Source organism: Solea solea, chromosome 11 (assembly GCF_958295425.1).
Source record: "Solea solea chromosome 11, fSolSol10.1, whole genome shotgun sequence".
Classification (NCBI taxonomy): Eukaryota; Metazoa; Chordata; class Actinopteri; order Pleuronectiformes; family Soleidae; genus Solea; species Solea solea.
This window is the reverse complement of record NC_081144.1, coordinates 23,980,725-23,998,034: the sequence shown is the minus strand read 5'-3', so window position 1 is coordinate 23,998,034 and position 17,310 is coordinate 23,980,725. Positions and strand designations below refer to the sequence as shown.

Sequence of the window (17,310 nt, the reverse complement as noted above, 5' to 3'; positions counted from 1 at the left end):
GTCGGAAGTCCGAAGTTCAGGGGACCTCGGAAATTCCCAATTTGACTGACTGTAAATGGAATGCGCCACAAACCTGTCAGGCTCCAGCTCGTGTCACCCGGTGACATTCCTGCACTGCACACAGGAAGTGATTTGTTTTATGTCAAAACAGAAGCAACGGCAACAAGTGAGAGTACGACCGAAAAACAAAGATGCGTCCGCGAAAAATTTCCAGGAGTTTCCTTGTACCAGCCCGCCCGGTATACTACACAAACGCTCCCTCAGTCAAGTCTGATAGTTTTGCTTGACACAGTCTGTTTTTTTTTCCACAGAAAGACGAAAGAATAATGATGTCAACCTTTAACCAAAGTTACACACTGTGATGTTGTAACAGATGAGTCCAGGTGTGATCCTCCACACAGCGATGAAATCATCGTCGCCTGTCTCACACGATGAATTCCTCCCTGAGATGTCACCATTTTTCAGGGCGAGGTGTGAGAAACTTAATGCAGCGTGTCGAACTGACAAATCTGTCTTCATGTCGAAATTTTGACTGTCTGTCATTTATGGGATAATCTGATTTCTTCACCTCACTCAACTCTCTCATGACACAGTAGCTTCAAACCCCCATGAGACGACCTCAGAGAACTTTGGCTGCTGTTTTGACTTTAACCCTGATGAATGAATGAATGAATGAATGAACTGTGTGTGTGTGTGAGCAGAATAATGACCGGCAGAAATGTCAAATGTAATCATTTTAATTGTCCGTCATACAATTTAGCTTTGACACATTCATAAAAACTGTAAAAGTTGTTTACAGATTCCTAAACTGAAAAATGTGAAATTAAATGGAATCATTTAACAAAAATGACTAAGATTGACCACGTTGTTCCATGTTTATGAAAACTTTCATGAGTTTTTTGATATTTACTTCCTTTTTCTTGTATTTATATGTATTATTATTGTCATTATTCTTTTTTTAATGACATTTGTGCTGAGATTGTGTGTAAATTTAAATTTGTGTGGTTTTTATCGATTGTCTTGTGTCATTTGATTGTTTTCTTACTTTACATGGATTTATTTTCAGGTTTGTTTAAATCATTTGTCTTTGAGGACTCACTTGAAAACAACATGTCCACAGGTCTTCTAATCTAATCTTCTAAAACACTTTCAGTCCAATACACTTTTAAAATACTGTGTTTCTTCTTTATTAAATCACTTAAAATTGCCACTTAACAGATAATTAACTCATTTATCAGACTTTTCACAAAGGGTTCACCTTTGTGAAAAGGTGACTCAATCACTGTTGAGTTAAATAATGACTTTACTAAAGTCCAGAGTCCAGCTGGACAAAGACAAGGTCTCAATGTTACCTTTAGGGAAACATTCTGGAATTAAAACTGTATTCTTTGACTTTACCTTCTCTTAAAGTTACCTCCCAGTCTAATTTAGTATGATTCATGTCTCAGAGCTAAGTTTTCAAATCCCGCTGAGTCCTCACAATTTACCAACTTTGGAGGTTGTGGAGCACAAAGGCATGCAGTGAGCCGTCCTGCGGTTTAGGCCAGTGGAAAAGAGGGAGGCGACTCAGGGGGGAGTGGGAGTGGCCAGAGGGGCGGACCTGAGGGCCCACAAGGTTTATATAGTTTAAAAGCGTTCACTCTCCTCCTGCCTTGTGTCTGTGAGCTCCCACTTCTTCCAGCCCAGCCTGTTCCTCTCTCTCTCTCACTCTCTCTCTCTGTGTTCTCGTGTCCCTGAAGTCTCACACTCTTCAGCAACAATGCAAACTACCAAGCAATCGTACTCCATGCGCTCCTCCACCAGTAGCAGGCCAGGTGGCATCTCACTCACCCGCACCTCTGTTCCTGTCTACAGGTCATCCAGCATGCACGGTGGCTCTGGAGGACAACGCATCAGCGTCTCCAGCACCAGCCGCAGCAGCCTGGGCTCCGGGGTGTCCATGGGCTCCGGGGTCGGGGGCTACTCCAGCAGCGTCCAGGTGAGCGGCAAGAGCGCCGACATCATGGGCAACGAGAAGTTCGCCATGCAGAACCTGAACGACCGCCTGTCCAACTACCTGGAGACGGTGAGGAACCTGGAGCAGGCCAACCTCAAGCTGGAGATTAAGATCAAGGAGGCGCTGGAGAAGAGCGGGCCCGACTTCAGAGACTACAGCAAGTACCAGGCCATCCTGGACGACCTGAGGAGGAAGGTGAGGAGCAGGAGGGATGGATGAATGAATGAATATAATTGTTGAGAAAGGTGGATTGTAGAAGATTGGGGCAGATGATTTAAGCTTCTTCATGTTCTATTAGAACTTTCTGTTGAAGTTTGGTCTTCAGCAGAGCGACCCACAGGTTCTCCATCTATGTGGGGGGGGTGAGGGTGAGGGGGTGAGGAATGGACCGGAAGGAATATGGAGGAGGAATGTTGGAACGTCACGGGTCACAGAGAGAGAGACAGGAAAACTCAGAGAAACAATTCATGAGGGTCCAGGGAATTTAGAGACATTTAGAAAGAAGGGGTCAATCTGCATCCGTCCAGACAAACGAGACTTCGACTAACTGCCAACTTTGTTTTTAACACAATAAAATGTGTCGTTAGTGGAAACAATGGGTCTGAACCTATGCTATGTAACGTCATCACGGCTGGGTAGATAGAAAAGATAAGAAGAGATAAGTGAGTGAGTGAGTGAGTGAAGAAAAGTGGAGCTTTTTTGGGGACTAATGATAATTAAAGTGTCATTAGAAAGTAATTTCAGTTCAGTCAATGTGAGGCAAAATAGAAGAATCTCTCTCAGTTTTGGTCCATTGATCGTCCCTGAAAAAAAAGTAAAGGACAGACAGACTGAGAGAGTTTTGGGCGGTGTAAGCGCCACTTTCTGCCACTCTCCACTGAAAATGACAGTTTCCACAGAGTTAAGCACAGTTTCCAAAATGGAACATTCCAGTGCCAGACTGCTCCACTGGGACCAACTTTAGAAAACACCTAAACCTCAGAGTTTATGGGATTTACAGCTGAAATAATAAGGAATGGACACAAAATGGACAGAACAGAGATACGAACACGTAGAGAGACTTCATGAAATGTTGACACTTTTTAACCTTGTGACATACTGACATGAATTTTAGTAAACAAACACAAACCCGGGGCCTCAGTTCTGTGTCGACAACTCATGCAAATACATGTTGTAATCATGTGACTGAGCACACACACACACACACACAAGCCCCAACACCACCTATGCAAATCACCTCAGTCCCTGTGATGACACAAAGACCTTGTTCCCAAGCAGCAGCAGAGACAGTTGGACAGTTGCTGTCTGGCAGCTTCTGATTGGCTGGTCACTTGTGTCCTGTGTCCTGTGTCCTGTCGTCCACCTCTTATCTGTTCCACTGTAACTGCTTTGGCAAACATGGCAACCATCTGCTTTTTTAAGCAAAGCAAACTACATTTACACACAGAGAGAGAGAGAGAGAGAGAGAGAGAGAGAGAGAGAGTGATAACTCTGTCACTCACAGTCAGTGTCGACAGAATCAACACCTACTTCTTTAGATCTGCGACTCACACTCTTCGTGTCGGAAGTCAATTGTATTTACTTATGTTTTTAAAGACACTGTTGTTGAATGAAGCGACACATTTACACACAGGTATATATACATATATTTACATATACAAAATACAACTTAATTAAAATAAGATTCTTTTGTGCCAAGCCAAGCTTTCTTGACTAAAGTGAATTTCAAAATTGTTGCCTGGATTTGCACCAAAGTTGCATCTTTGCGTTGACTTTGTGTTTGCGTTCGTAAATGCACCTTTTCATACTTATTTAAAAAAGACTAATGATGATTTAATTAATGGTTTCCAGGTGAAGCTGCTGGCAGGTTTTTCATATTTACTGCGTCAGAAAAGTATAAACCGACTTTTCTTCATTCTTGAAACTCAACAATGAGCGCTATGCTAGCAGCCTTTTTTCATATTTACAATCACAATCATCAAACTTAGTTGCTTTTCTCACTAAAAGCTGTTTCTGGTTAAGAAACGCCTACATTAACTCTTGTTTTGATTCTTTAATGTTCTTTTCATTATTTTAGCATCAATGCTAAACCAGTTAGCCCCCAGTAAGACAGGTCAAATCTCTTTATTGTCCAATCATAAATTCTGTGTTAGGGTTAGGGTTAATTTCATCTTATTTCCCCTGAAAAAAAAACGTATAATATCCTCGACACTGAGAATCTAAACCAATAAAATGTCTTTGGGTTTTAACTGGTTTATTCAACTCCGTATAATCTATGTTTTTGGGGGGATTAATGACTGACATTGGAATTTAATGGATCATAAACTCTGTTAGAGATAAACTCAACCACAACCTCTCCATCATATCATCTTACAGCTTTGTTTCTGATGTACAGTTACATAAGTTAACCACTGTATGGTACATTATATTCTTTTATATAGTTTAAAAATGTATTCGTGTGACTATAAGAGCAGTTCCTGACATATCTGTAACATTTGTATAGTTTTACTAACACATGTCACACGTAAGTTTAAAATAACTAAGTCTTTTGTCAGTTCCTCGTTGGTGTTTACGCAGCTGTTGCTTCTCTTGTGTCCGGGGCTCTGAAAACCTCAATGACGTCCACCCTTTTGTTCCTCTTTCAGGTGTTTGATGCCACCACCGACAATGCCCGCCTGATTCTCAACATCGACAATGCTCGCCTGGCGGCGGACGACTTCAGAGTGAAGTAAGGCCACGCCCACACTGTAACCGCTCTTATTGTAGTGTGAAAAACACAGCGTGCAATTTCATTTTGTCAGGAATCAACACCTTTGCATTATAACCAGTGTGGTTGTTATGAATGAAATGTTCTGCGGCAGCAAACACAGCTGCTGATAAGTGTTGAGTGACTGCAAACTTAATAAGGACCATATTTATTATTGTAGTTGTTGACGAGTTGATGAGCTCATTGAAGGGATTTTTGTTTAGATTCGAGTCTGAGCTGGCCATCCGCCAATCTGTGGAGGCCGATATCGTGGGTCTGAGGAAGGTCATCGACGACACCAACATGAGCCGCATGAATCTGGAGAGCGAGATCGAAGCCCTGAAGGAGGAGCTCATCCACCTCAAGAAGAACCACGAAAACGTGAGTGTGACGCACCATCGAGAGACCAAAGTAAAGAAATCAAACGTCTAAACGACTAATGAAGCAGAGAAAAGGCCAAAAGTTCAAGTTCACATCTGGAAAATCCAACTTAATTATAGTTTATGAAGAAGAGTTAGACTTTAAAGTGTGGGGTTATGGTTTCATCCCATTTTAGATCAGATTACCAAATACTGTCATCACAATTTAATCCAAATGTACTCACCACTTACTGGTCGCTTTATGACATCACTTTTAAAAAAAAAACACTTTAAAATTATTGGGGGGAATCTAAATCTAAAAAAATACTGATGTTTTCTTTCCATTGAAATAAAAAGTCTTTATAAGCGATAATAAAACCAAAAGGGTTAGAGTGGTAGAGCCATTGAGGATGAAGAAGAATCTGTCACAGACATAAGAGAAAGTTTTTAAAAGTTTATAAAGGTATGAGAGAACTGGATCATTTTGTGTTTTATTAGGTTCTAAATTAAGAAAATACATAAATTCAGAATTCAGAAATTCTCAAAATAAAGTCACAAATTTATGGATACACATACTTTACAAGTCAAAACACAAATACTATTTGAAGCATGGTGTCTTTTCTTTACTCTTCATCTAGTTTTTGTGTAAATTATTAAAAAAAAAAATGTCTGTATACTATCAGTTCAAGTCAAATATTAGTCAAAGGCCGTGTCCACACTTGTGTTGAATCCCAAACTAACTCCACTTTAAATAACTCCTCGAGACATCACTTAAGCAAACATCCGCGCCCTTAAGACGAGCATTCAAACACCCCACCGTCCCCTTGTGTGTGTGTGTGTGTGTGTTCAGTGTGTGTTTACACACTGTGCCACAACTGTGGTTGACACATCCTTGATGGACGGGGACGGTCTTGACAACAAATGATAAAAAAAAAAGGAAAACACATGAGTGTAAAGAGGGAGGTTTGAAATCTGAAGCATCTGTGTGGAAATACTGTGGGAAGCCTCATCGTAAAAAAACGGCTCCTGTCCACATTTGGCAACAGAGGAAAACACCAAATGACTGTCATTTACACAGTGTCAAACCAAGACACGCCCATTTGTTTACTGTAGGAAAACTCTGAATTATTCACCTGACCGTAATTCTCACGTGATTACGCTCGGTGGAAGTGGGAACAAGTCGCGGCGTGGTCACAGTTCTAGTGATGAAAGAACAATTCTGTCCATTTGAAAAAGATTTGGCCGGTTAAAAATACAAAATAATCCCCAACAACTGTGATGAGTTGTTTCAGTAAAAGCCGAAGTCAAATGTTACGCAGATGACACTCAGTTATTTACCAGTCACACCCAAAACTTTATCCTCCATCAGACTTCGTCAAAACTATATAAAACCAAACATTGACATTGTCAAGACATTATCGACACTTAAACAGAAACAAAGCTGAAGTTATTTAGTTTGGTAGTTCTCCCCTTACCATAATCCAGAGCTACACACTTTAGCCAATTTTGGCGTTTTTCCATTATACAGTTCTAGAGATTCTCCGCTCTACTCGACTCGACTTGTCCTGTAAAGATTTGGTTCCGTCAAACTTCCAAAACTTCCTGCTTACAACTGGTTGAGAGTTCAGCAACAAGACTTTCCTGTTCTGAGACAGTTGCGTTGTTATACTGTCACGTACAAACTCCAAGTCAAATTCTAACCATTTGTCAAAAAGCACAATTTTTTCAAAAGCTCTGATCTCTTACCAAAAAACTAAAAGCGATAGTACACAGTAGGCTCTTCTCATTTCACATCAGGTTCTCTCTTACTATCAATGTTTTAAAATCTACTTTAAAGTTATTTTAATTTGGATGCTGTCAGATTGTACTTTGTTGTATCTTCTCTTGTACAAACATTCTACCAAACTCAAGCAAGTCCAGTCACTTATATCTGAATCCTTGAAGATATCTCTTGTACTCCTGCAGTTTTTTATCTGCTGTGTAAATACATTTGACTTGATTTGACTCCTTTTTCTTTTACCAGGAGGTAATGGAGCTACGTAACCAGATCGCCCAGTCAGGAGTGCACGTGGACGTTGACGCACCGAAGGGACAGGACCTGTCTCAGATCATGTCGGAGATCAGGGCCAAGTACGAGAAGGTGGCACTGAAGAACCAGGAGGAGCTGAAAGCATGGCACGAATCTCAGGTAAATCATTGAGTCGTCGACAAACAAGGAGATTCCTCTGGAGCACAGGATGTAATTTAAAGAAAACAAAACTGACTCTATCGTTAAACTAAAAATTATTTTTATTATTATTTCAGATTACAAAAGTTCAGACCGAGGTCAGCCAAAACACAGAGGCCCTGAAGGGAGCCCAGACCGAAGTGAACGACCTGCGCAGACAGATTCAGACCCTGGAGATCGAGCTGGAGTCGCAGAGGAGCCTGGTGAGAAGTACACGCTCTGTCGGACAATCGCTGAATCAGCCACTCTCACACTTAATTTGTTGACACAAGCCGTCACACTCTGATGACCCGTCGCTATGGAGCTGTCATCAGACACCAGGACAGGTTCACTGTCAAATCTTAACCCAGTCTTTTTGCTTTGTCTCGCGCTCACAGAAAGCGTCCCTGGAGGGCACGGTGAGGGACACGGAGATGCGCTACAACATGGAGATCGAGTCCCTCAACAGCATCATCCTGAGTCTGGAGGCGGAGCTCACGCAGCTGCGCAACAACATCCAGCAGCAGACGCAAGACTACGAGACGCTGCTCAACATGAAGTTGAGGCTGGAGGCAGAGATCGCAACATACAAGCGGCTGCTGGACGGCGGAGACTTCAAGTGTGTAGACGCATGATTTTTTGGTACACAAAAGTCTTAGACCGCCATTGGTTGATTGGTTTCGTCATCTCTGTATTAGAATTCAACCACGGAAAAATGCATGTAGTATGTAAAAAGTGTGGACCAGAAATATTTGTGGTCCAAATAAACGTTTACATTCAACACTAATGTGACTCCGAACTTATCTGGACGTGTTAGTCCCAATTTGAGAAATTTCGGTTTACACGTCTGTTTTTATGTCTGGTACCACCCGTACGTCCAGGTACTTGAAGACAGTCTTCGTTACATAAACACATTTTTACAAGTTTTTACCTCACTGGAAAGTTACATAATTCCAGTCAAAATACCAAAGATCACAAAATCTGAGAAACAAGAACTCAAAGTGAGTACAGTTGCTATTCAATTGGTAAATTAATGAAGTTAATTCATTAATTAACTCAATAATTCATGGACTTCATTCACGTCTTACCATTCAGAGGTTTGTCAAACATTTCCATTTTCTGTCAGTAAAACTAATGGTGGTACAGAACCAGTCAGCGGAGGCTGAGTCCCTCACCTCAGTAGGCAAACATGTGACCGTTAATCTTTTTCAAATTCAGACTCCAGGACGCTCTGGAAGACCAGAAGACGGTGAGGACCAAAGTGATGACCGTCACGCAGACTGTGGTGGATGGCAAGGTGGTTTCCTCCAGCACAGAGACCAAGAACCTTTAAGACAGCGGACGCAAACACAACGCAGCGGAACACTAACACGTTTTGATTAACAGTGGTTTCTCTCCATCTCTAACTCTAACAGTTGTTAGTTCAACTCCATGTCATGCAGCTCACGCACAGGCGGATTTAAAACAAACTGGATCAGAGGAAAACAGAGTCATCTGTTATTTATTTCATCATTTTTATTATTATTTATATGTTTGTTTTTATTGATCAGAAATTCAGAATTGGAGAGCTGTGAGATTTGTCCGAGACAAAGCGATTTTTAAAAAAAAAAGTTAAAAAGTTAATAAAAGGGTCCAATTTAATGCATTTAAAAACATTTCTTATTTTCCATTTTGTCATCTTTGGTTTTCTTTTTTTTGTTCCAGTTAAATCTGCCTGTCGCTCTGTGATGTTCAGACGGTTCAATAAAGTCCATCTGAGAATTCTCTGTTTGGTGTGAACGTGGTGTTTTTGTTGGAAACTGAAAGCAGCAGATCATATCAAAGATTATGATAATCGCTGAATTCTCCAAAAATAAAATTCTGTACATTACACACAATGAACTCTTTCTTAAGTCTATGGCATCTTTGGAAGACGTTTTCCACTTTATTTCACAGTCAGACAGCATCTTTACAGCTGTAAAGTGAAGTTTTCTAAAACGCTCACGCTCCCGTGCAAAAGTCCATAGAGAAAGTCAGTGATTTTAGCTCACGGGGAAACAGGAGCTGCTGGTCCACTGCTGCCTCTTTTGGTGAGTGTGTGTCACTGTGGTGAATCTGAGGAAAAGATTTCAAATGCCAAAGTCATGAGCTAACACAGTTGGACTTGAACAGATGGAGGCGGCAGTGGAACAATAACTTGTGTGCTGTGTTGTAAAATTGCTGATTTTTTCAATGGGATTCGGTGCAGGGAAAAAGATAACACAGACACAAGCAGGTGTAGATTTTTAGAGTAAGTGAGTGCTAAGTGAGTGCTGATTCTGTGCCAACACATACAAACACCTTTTCTTAATCTCTTACATCGTACATTAAAGCTACTGTATGTTTATTCTCTGGGGTGAGAAAATACCAGACAACCATTATTCAAATCCCTCAGATGACAGAAAAACACTCAGCAAACAAACTCACAGCCTGCTGTGAACAATACGCCTGTGTGACTAAGCGTAATTACATCAAAGTGCACATTCCGGGTGGATTTTGTAACACGTACGGGGCAATTACTCTACCTTAGTGTTTGTTGACTGTTGAGATGAAAGGATTAATGTCAAGATAAGATAACAAGAGTTATGAAATCTTTCCCCATAGTAGTAGTGAGTCTAACTCTTTGTTATTCTGTAGAGAACTAGTGCTAAATGACAATTTTTAGGCATAAAAAGTATGACTGTTATCATCAAATCATAGTATTAGCATAGGAATAGTTCTAGGGGTCAGCTATGTTTTTTGATTGATATTTTTCTCTTCTCTGATTATTATAAATGTTATCCAATGTCATAAGGAGATACAGTTTTCACTATTTTTATCATTATTATTGAATAGTTCAGTTGCTTAATGTATAACTGACTAAAAGCTGCAAGAAAGAAAAGGATGTTGAAAAATGACTCTCCATAAGTTCTTTTTTAACCATAAAACTGTCTTTTTGGACAATCTCGTCCCGTGGCATTGCAGTTACCATAGATACGTTTCTTTTAGTGCACACAATCAATCTGGAAGTGTCAGCACGCCCTAGTTCTCGCCTTTGACAATGGGTGTTGGGGGACAAAGTCTAAGCGAGGCTAAAGGTAAAAATGTGATATAGATAGGAGAGGAGTGGCAGCGGGAATTATTGCTTTTCTGAATCATATATAAAGCGGGAGACACTTCTCCGTCCTCCACTCTCAGCTGCCAACGTCCTCCGGAGTACTTCGCCTCCACCTCATTGATCTACACACTTCTTTTTTGGCCATGGAGACCATGATGAGACGCCAGAGTTCTGTGGTTCTCGGCTCCAATTCAGGACCCAGATCTCTTCAGATGGACCGGCACTACGCCCACAGCATGAGTGGAGGAGCCGGCGGCCATGGGATCAGGATCTCCACCGCCACCCACGGCTCCCGGGTCGGCAGCGGCTACAGCGGCGGGTACGACTACCAGTCCTTAACCTCGGGCTCCAAAACCCACACCATCGGCAACGAGAAGGTCGCCATGCAGCACCTGAACGACCGCCTGGCCAGCTACCTGGAGACTGTGAGGAGTCTGGAGAAGGCCAACAGCAAGCTGGAGATCCAGATCAGGGAGGCCATTGAGAAGAGAGGCCCTACGGAGGGCAAGGACTTCGGCAAGCACAACGCCATCATCGCAGACCTGAGGACCAAGGTGAGTCCCTGATCCTGATGGAACCATTGTCCTGATCATGTGAGAAACTGCCCTCCATTAAAGTTCTTGAGATTTCTCACGTCATACCCACGATCACGCTGAACTTCCTGATCTCGAGCGTGTCCGTGAACACCTTTGACACATTTTCAGACATTTACACCCCTGTAACGTGTCGCCTTATCTTTATGTGCGAGGCGAGGCGCGATAGCGTTCCCTCCTCGTGTAAATAATCAGCTTCATTGTCAAGGCCGATCTTTCACCTGCACAATGGTGTCAAAGTGGAAATTCCCCTTTTCGGAATTCCTTCAGACTAAAGTCCTTTGAGAAGTTAACCAGTGTTTAATTTTAGATTTGCTTTCATGTGTGATTCCTCTGCATATTAGCACGGCCACACAAAGAGCCGTCAAGGGTTTTTCTGGTATTTGTTCTTCCCTTAGGTTTTTTTTTTTACCACAAATGTCCCTTTTTTTTCCTGAACAACACGCACATGTAATGTTCTTACACTCTGAACTTTATCAAGGTGGTTTGTTGCTTTAAGAACAAGAGTAAAGACAACTGGAAGATTTACTTAAACACTAAATTAACAGTTACTTTTTGATCAAATAATGATTCAGTTAATCAGGACAATTAAGTATGAGCAAATTTTAAACATCCACGCCCTTATTGTGAGTACTTTATTGATGCTAAGCTCAAAAATGCCCCAATTCTTTTGAAGAGAACCTTTTATTTATTAAGATCACGTTATGGTCGCACAAAAAGTCACGGAGTCCATCCAGGTTGAAGCGCCTCAACGTTGTCTCTTAATACCTGCGTACTTCTTGCACTCCGTGAATCTCTTTTACACATTTCACAACATTTATTGCCCGAACCTCACTCTTAGATTTATTTGCAAGTCGACCACGATAGCATTAGCTCCTTCTGCAAATTATCAGCAAGTGCGTTATCGCGACCGATCTTTCGCCTGCGTGATTTCAGCAAAGAGGAAGTTGGCCGTCCGTCAAAGTCACTGTGGGAAAATAAAGTAGAATAGACACAAAGAAACCTGCTAACAACAACTTCTTTTTTTCATTCCAGATATTTAACCAAATCAAGGAAAATGCCCATATCGCAATTTCTCTTGACAACGCACAGCTGGCAACGGACGACTTCAAAATCAAGTGAGTCTGTTTATACATTTTTAAACATCAGAGAGAGAGAAAACAACATCAACAAAGGAACATTAATTGTATTAATACAAAATAAAATCAGAAATGATTCTACAAACCCAAAGTAAAGATGTAAACTTACATACAAACCTACAATAATATAAATGTTTAGTATAATGTTTAGTAAAAACAGTGACGCTGCAGACTATTTACAGTACACTATAGTACGAGAGAGTCATCATGTGCTGTATACTTAGTTAAATAAAGAATGAGGTAAATTGACAAAAGCTACATATAATCTATACTGCACACATTAAAACATGCATAAGTACAGCTGTATGCCAAATATAGTAGTTTGTTGGCTGCCTGTAGTGTTTGACGATACTATTATTCAGAAATATTAAACAAAAACAGATCCAGCTCTTCTGTATATTTAAATAAAAGTCCCAAAGCATTTGAAATTCAATTCACTGAGGGCCTTTATGTTAATAAACAACCTCAACATGTGCCTGATAGTAGACTAGATAAACCATGTTTCCATCGAGTGGAACCAGTTGGTTTGGTACAGTACGGTATGTACTTTTTTCGCTCCTACTGTTCCTTTTGGTAACATTCCCATGGGGTACCAGAGTGAAATGGTACGGTACGGTCTTTTGCGTCTGGTGATTCTTCAACGCTCGTAGTCTTTTCTCGCAAAAAGCCACAAACTGCGTTCAATGTCATCGTTCGCTATCATCGCACAATGTCACACGTACAAGTTAAAGTCCTGTACTAGGTCTAGAACACAAGCCTGACCCAGGACAGGACTTTACCATTCCAAACTGTACCGTACTGTACCACGATGGAAACACCACAATAGTAGACTCTTAATCCAACATGGACGGGTCAATCTGATGCACAAATGCGTGTCTTCAGGATGGAGTACGAGCTGTCCATGCGCCAAACGGTGGAGGCTGACGTCTTCAGACTGAGGAAGCTTCTGGACGACACCAACGTCATTCGCCTGCACCTGGAGAGCGACATCGAGTCTCTGAGGGAGGAGTTGATCAACCTGAGGAAGAATCACGAGACTGTGAGTGAAAGAAACCAATTAATTAATCTCACACAACTGTAATTAGGAATGAAATTGCCAGCCACGTTTGCTTCATGACCTTTTTGCACAGGAAAATCCCACTAACCTTGTTCTGGAAATCACTCCCTGACTATTTCCTCCTCCACAGGATCTTGCTGAATTGCGTGCCTACATCACCCAGACCAGTGTCCATGTGGATGTTGACGCTCCTAAGGGACAGGACCTGGCTAAGATCATGGAGGAAATGAGGGCCAAGTACGAGACGATAGCACGGAAGAACCAGGAGGAGCTGAAAGCTTGGCATGAGACTCAGGTAGTTTTCTCTGCCCAGACGGTATCTGTGGTCCACCTACTGTTTTTGTTTTTTTGCACCATATGAATGAATGAAATGTCTTTTATCTTGATTCCAGATCACAGAAGTCCAGGTCCAAGTGACTGAGAGCTCAGCAGCTCTGAAGGAGGCCACAACTGTCATTACGGAGATCAGAAGGAGATATCAGGGACTAGAAATCGAACTGCAGTCTGCACTCAGTATGGTGAGAGCTTTTGTGCCACTTTTATAAATGAGTGAACTCTCATGGTGTCACCAGTGGTTGCAATTTACTATTACTATACTATACTACTGTACTATACAGTAGGTCCTGAAAATCCACATTTGGTGAATTCTTTCTTGGTATTTTGGAAACTGGTTGAAGCAATTCCTTGAGCATTTTAAAGACTGTCACAGGAGAATCCGACCAATCACAGAGCATTTCAGTATGTTTTCATTTAAAAAAAGCTACTTCTGCTACCAATTTGCCTGTTGTTCATGATACCCTCGTATTTTAGAGCCCCCCAAAAATGGAGGGGTTTAAAAACTTTGCTGGATCGTATTTGTCTTGACAGACAAATATGGAGACTTGCAGATTAAACTCAACAATCTAAACCCTACAGTCTAGATCCATTACCTTTGCTAAAGGAACCTAGCTCAATCCAAAGGTAGTCCTCCAAGGGTCGCCACGGTAGATCACCTCCACAGTGATCCACATGTTTTTGATTTCGGAGATCTTTTGTTTTCATGCCCTTCATGGCACTACTCTCCCATTTATCCTGGATTAATTTGCTCCCCAATCAACGGAGAGCAATGGGAATTAGGTACCTTGCTCCAAGGTACTCCAGCCCTTGACCTACCGAGATTCAAATCAGCAATCATCTGGTAACTGGCCAAGTTCTTGATCCATGAGGCAATGGGCTACTCTTTAGCTCTAGCTCTAGGTATCTCCCTGTGTTTTCAGTCTTTATCATAAGCTAAGTTAATCAGCTGCTAGATCTATCTACATATTTATTGTACCAGTGACAAAAAACTAAACCGTTCACCTTCCACCTCTTGACAGAGAGCGTCCCTGGAGGCCACTCTCAGAGACATCGAGATGCGTTACAACATGGAGGTGGAGAAGTACAACGCCATCATCGTGAGGCTGCAGGAGGAGCTGACTCAGATCCACAGCGACATCCATGGTAACACCAGAGAGTATGAGCTCCTACTCAACATCAAGGTGAAACTGGAGGCTGAGATCGCCGAGTACAGGAGGCTGCTGGACGGTGAAGCTTTAAAGTGAGTACGAGGACGGAAAAGAGTGATCAGACAATCCGTTCGTGAGCATATCTCTGCTCAAGGGCTGTTCCTGCAAATTTGAGTCGAATTAGCTTCATGCAAACATGAAGTGACCACAACATTGGGAGCTGAAGTACGAGTCAATACTTACACTTTCAATTCCTGAATATTAAGAGTTTATCACAGTGTATTAACCAAACTTGTACTAATTTTACTTCTGTAATCTTTTTTTCTTCCTCTCCAGACTGGAGGATGCAGTCGATCCCAAGTTGGTCCAGACCAAAGTGGTGACAGTCACTCAGACTCTGGTGGACGGCAAAGTGGTGTCAGAGAGCAAGGACGTGAAATCCAGCGATAAGATCGTCCATTAACCGCAGCTACAGATGTCGAGTGGGAAACGGAAAAAACAACCTGTAACAAAATAAAACAAGCAATGAGGCAAAGAATCTCATCTGTGTCACCTGTCTTTATTTAACTCGTGATTCATCACACATTTACGTTCAGTATGTATCACATACTCATGATTTCCCGGAAAAGGGTTAGACTGACAATGTGAGAAATATGATTATTAGAAATCTGGTGCTGGTTTAAATGTGAGAATTGATACCACATGTTACAGATTCAGTGAATCACTGGATCAGACATATGAGAAAGAAAATGTTTAAATCAGTCTGTAAACTCTAAATATTACAAAACAGCTCCACTACGCACAGGTACACTGAGTTGTTGTGACTTATTTTGATATAAAAGAAGGAAAAAGGCAAAGTATTACATATGATTAAGTATTTAAAAGTGGTAAATACAACCACAGAAATGTGTTGTTAATAGCATGGTTGTTTAAAACGGCTTACATCAGTATCAGTAGAGATGTGATGTGATATGCTACCATGTTGCCACAACGTGAAGGTAAAGCCAATTGTTTGCTTTGTGTAGCTTAGCCCAGCTTAGCTTAGCAAGGTACCTGGGTGTGTCTGACCAAAGGTACAGAAGTCTCCCCCCACTTGTCATCAGGTTTTGTCTTGGGTAAATATGCACACACACAAAAAAGGCATAATATAAACATCACATGGTTGTTGTAAAGTAGTAGAAGAGTTCATGGGAGTGACTTCAGACAAGAAACTGCCTTTTAGAACAAATCCTGTACATTACACAGCCAAGCTAGTTTCCCCACAATTAAGATAAGCTAAGATAAGCTAACGCGCCCCTTTTCAGCAAGTGTTTGCCTACAGTTTGTTTCACTTTGGTAAATATGACACAGTTGTTTTCATTTGATTGTGAACATTTTCAAAAAATACCAAGAAAACTGATCAGGTGCCAGTATTTGGCAGCCGTCTGTCGGGTTCCGTACTGAAACACGTACTCACAAACGGACTCGCACTGTAGATTTAAAAATTGACAATAAAATTCTCTGGAAAGCTTCACTGTTGTTTTGGTGCGTTCCAGTTGTGGTTGGGTTGGAAGGTCGGATTTCCAACTTCACAAACCCTGACGTTGGATTTCAAAATCTGTTATTTGTACTATTAATTGCACTTTTGTCTTATTTGTTTCACATGAAGTCAGTCGTACACATAAATACGTATCACTTTTATCCATGGACATGTTGCTACACTGTTAGTGTGAACAGAACACCATGTAGAGTGGTGTTATTAACTGATGTTGCTAACAGTGTTTAGCCAGAGATACATTTGCATGTGTCTTTTTTTTTGTCATGACTTCCGATGACTGTAAATGGAACGCACCATTTAGGAGCAACAGTGGATCAGAGGTAGAGCTTGTCTACATATCGAGACACCCAACTCCTGACGGCTGGTTTGGCAGTGTGTGAATGGGTGAGTGAATGGCTGAATGGGTGAAACTGTAGTGTAAAGCAACTTTGAGTGGTCATCAAGACTGCAGACCATTTATTTTCCCCTTCATGTATGTGGTCTACCTAGATTAATTGTGGGCGTGGCCTCTCTCACCTGTGCTCCCGCTCATCACCTGCATCTCATCAGCTAATCCCTGCACTGGTGCTACAAGAGCTGCCGCCCCCCTGACTCTCATTGCAGGGCTGTTTCGTCTACTCATGAGGTCGTAGTTTACCTCAGCTCGTCTGAGTTCTATTTTATTTTCTTCTGTCTAAAAATAAAAACTAAGGATGGATTTGTACCATAATGAGTAATGTAATTCTCTTTTTTAGAAATTATATTTTAAAACTGGTATCGAAAAAAGTATCGATCAGGAACTGGTATCGAAATGAAGGTATTGGTACCAGTATCGAAAATTTTGATTGATACCCAGCCCTATATCTGACACAGGTATCTCTCCATCGTCAGTTTACACAACACACCGAGGAAACACAAGCCAGATCAGGGTTTACCGTTCCAAGCTGTACCAGGGTGAACTAAACTGTACTTTTAACTTCAAAGTGAGATAATGTAGGATTTTAACCTTCAAATAATAATGTCTCCAGAGATTATTCTGTTAATCTTATCTGTTAAAGCCTGAGCAGTTCTGCATCACCTGGAACTTCTGGTTTCGGGT

At 41.4% G+C, this 17,310-nt stretch overlaps 2 protein-coding genes across 2 annotated transcripts; both read left to right on the top strand.

Annotated features, from left to right (window-relative positions):
• Positions 1-1,640: 1,640 nt before the first annotated feature.
• Positions 1,641-9,073, top strand: krt18a.1 (keratin 18a, tandem duplicate 1). Its single transcript, XM_058642705.1, has 7 exons — positions 1,641-2,191; positions 4,642-4,724; positions 4,967-5,123; positions 7,125-7,289; positions 7,406-7,531; positions 7,706-7,926; positions 8,526-9,073. Exons 1-7 carry the CDS (start codon positions 1,760-1,762, stop codon positions 8,638-8,640), a joined length of 1,299 nt encoding a protein of 432 aa, XP_058498688.1. The 5' UTR covers positions 1,641-1,759; the 3' UTR covers positions 8,641-9,073.
• Positions 9,074-10,484: 1,411 nt separating this feature from the next.
• LOC131468445 (keratin, type I cytoskeletal 18-like) lies at positions 10,485-15,235 on the top strand. The gene is made up of 7 exons (XM_058642706.1): positions 10,485-10,976; positions 12,051-12,133; positions 13,037-13,193; positions 13,342-13,506; positions 13,604-13,729; positions 14,567-14,787; positions 15,032-15,235. The coding sequence occupies exons 1-7, from the start codon at positions 10,566-10,568 to the stop codon at positions 15,156-15,158; spliced, it is 1,290 nt and encodes a 429-aa protein (XP_058498689.1). The 5' UTR covers positions 10,485-10,565; the 3' UTR covers positions 15,159-15,235.
• The last annotated feature ends 2,075 nt before the right edge of the window (positions 15,236-17,310 follow it).

Bases quoted from the DNA above. Each gene is read 5' to 3' on its own strand.
- krt18a.1 (XM_058642705.1), top strand. From the start codon at position 1,760: ATGCAAACTACCAAGCAATCGTACTCCATGCGCTCCTCCACCAGTAGC. The intron at 2,192-4,641 runs GTGAGGAGCAGG...TTCCTCTTTCAG, and splicing joins TGGACGACCTGAGGAGGAAG to GTGTTTGATGCCACCACCGA. The intron at 7,927-8,525 runs GTGTGTAGACGC...TTTCAAATTCAG, and splicing joins CTGGACGGCGGAGACTTCAA to ACTCCAGGACGCTCTGGAAG.
- LOC131468445 (XM_058642706.1), top strand. From the start codon at position 10,566: ATGGAGACCATGATGAGACGCCAGAGTTCTGTGGTTCTCGGCTCCAAT. The intron at 12,134-13,036 runs GTGAGTCTGTTT...GCGTGTCTTCAG, and splicing joins ACGGACGACTTCAAAATCAA to GATGGAGTACGAGCTGTCCA. The intron at 13,194-13,341 runs GTGAGTGAAAGA...CCTCCTCCACAG, and splicing joins TGAGGAAGAATCACGAGACT to GATCTTGCTGAATTGCGTGC.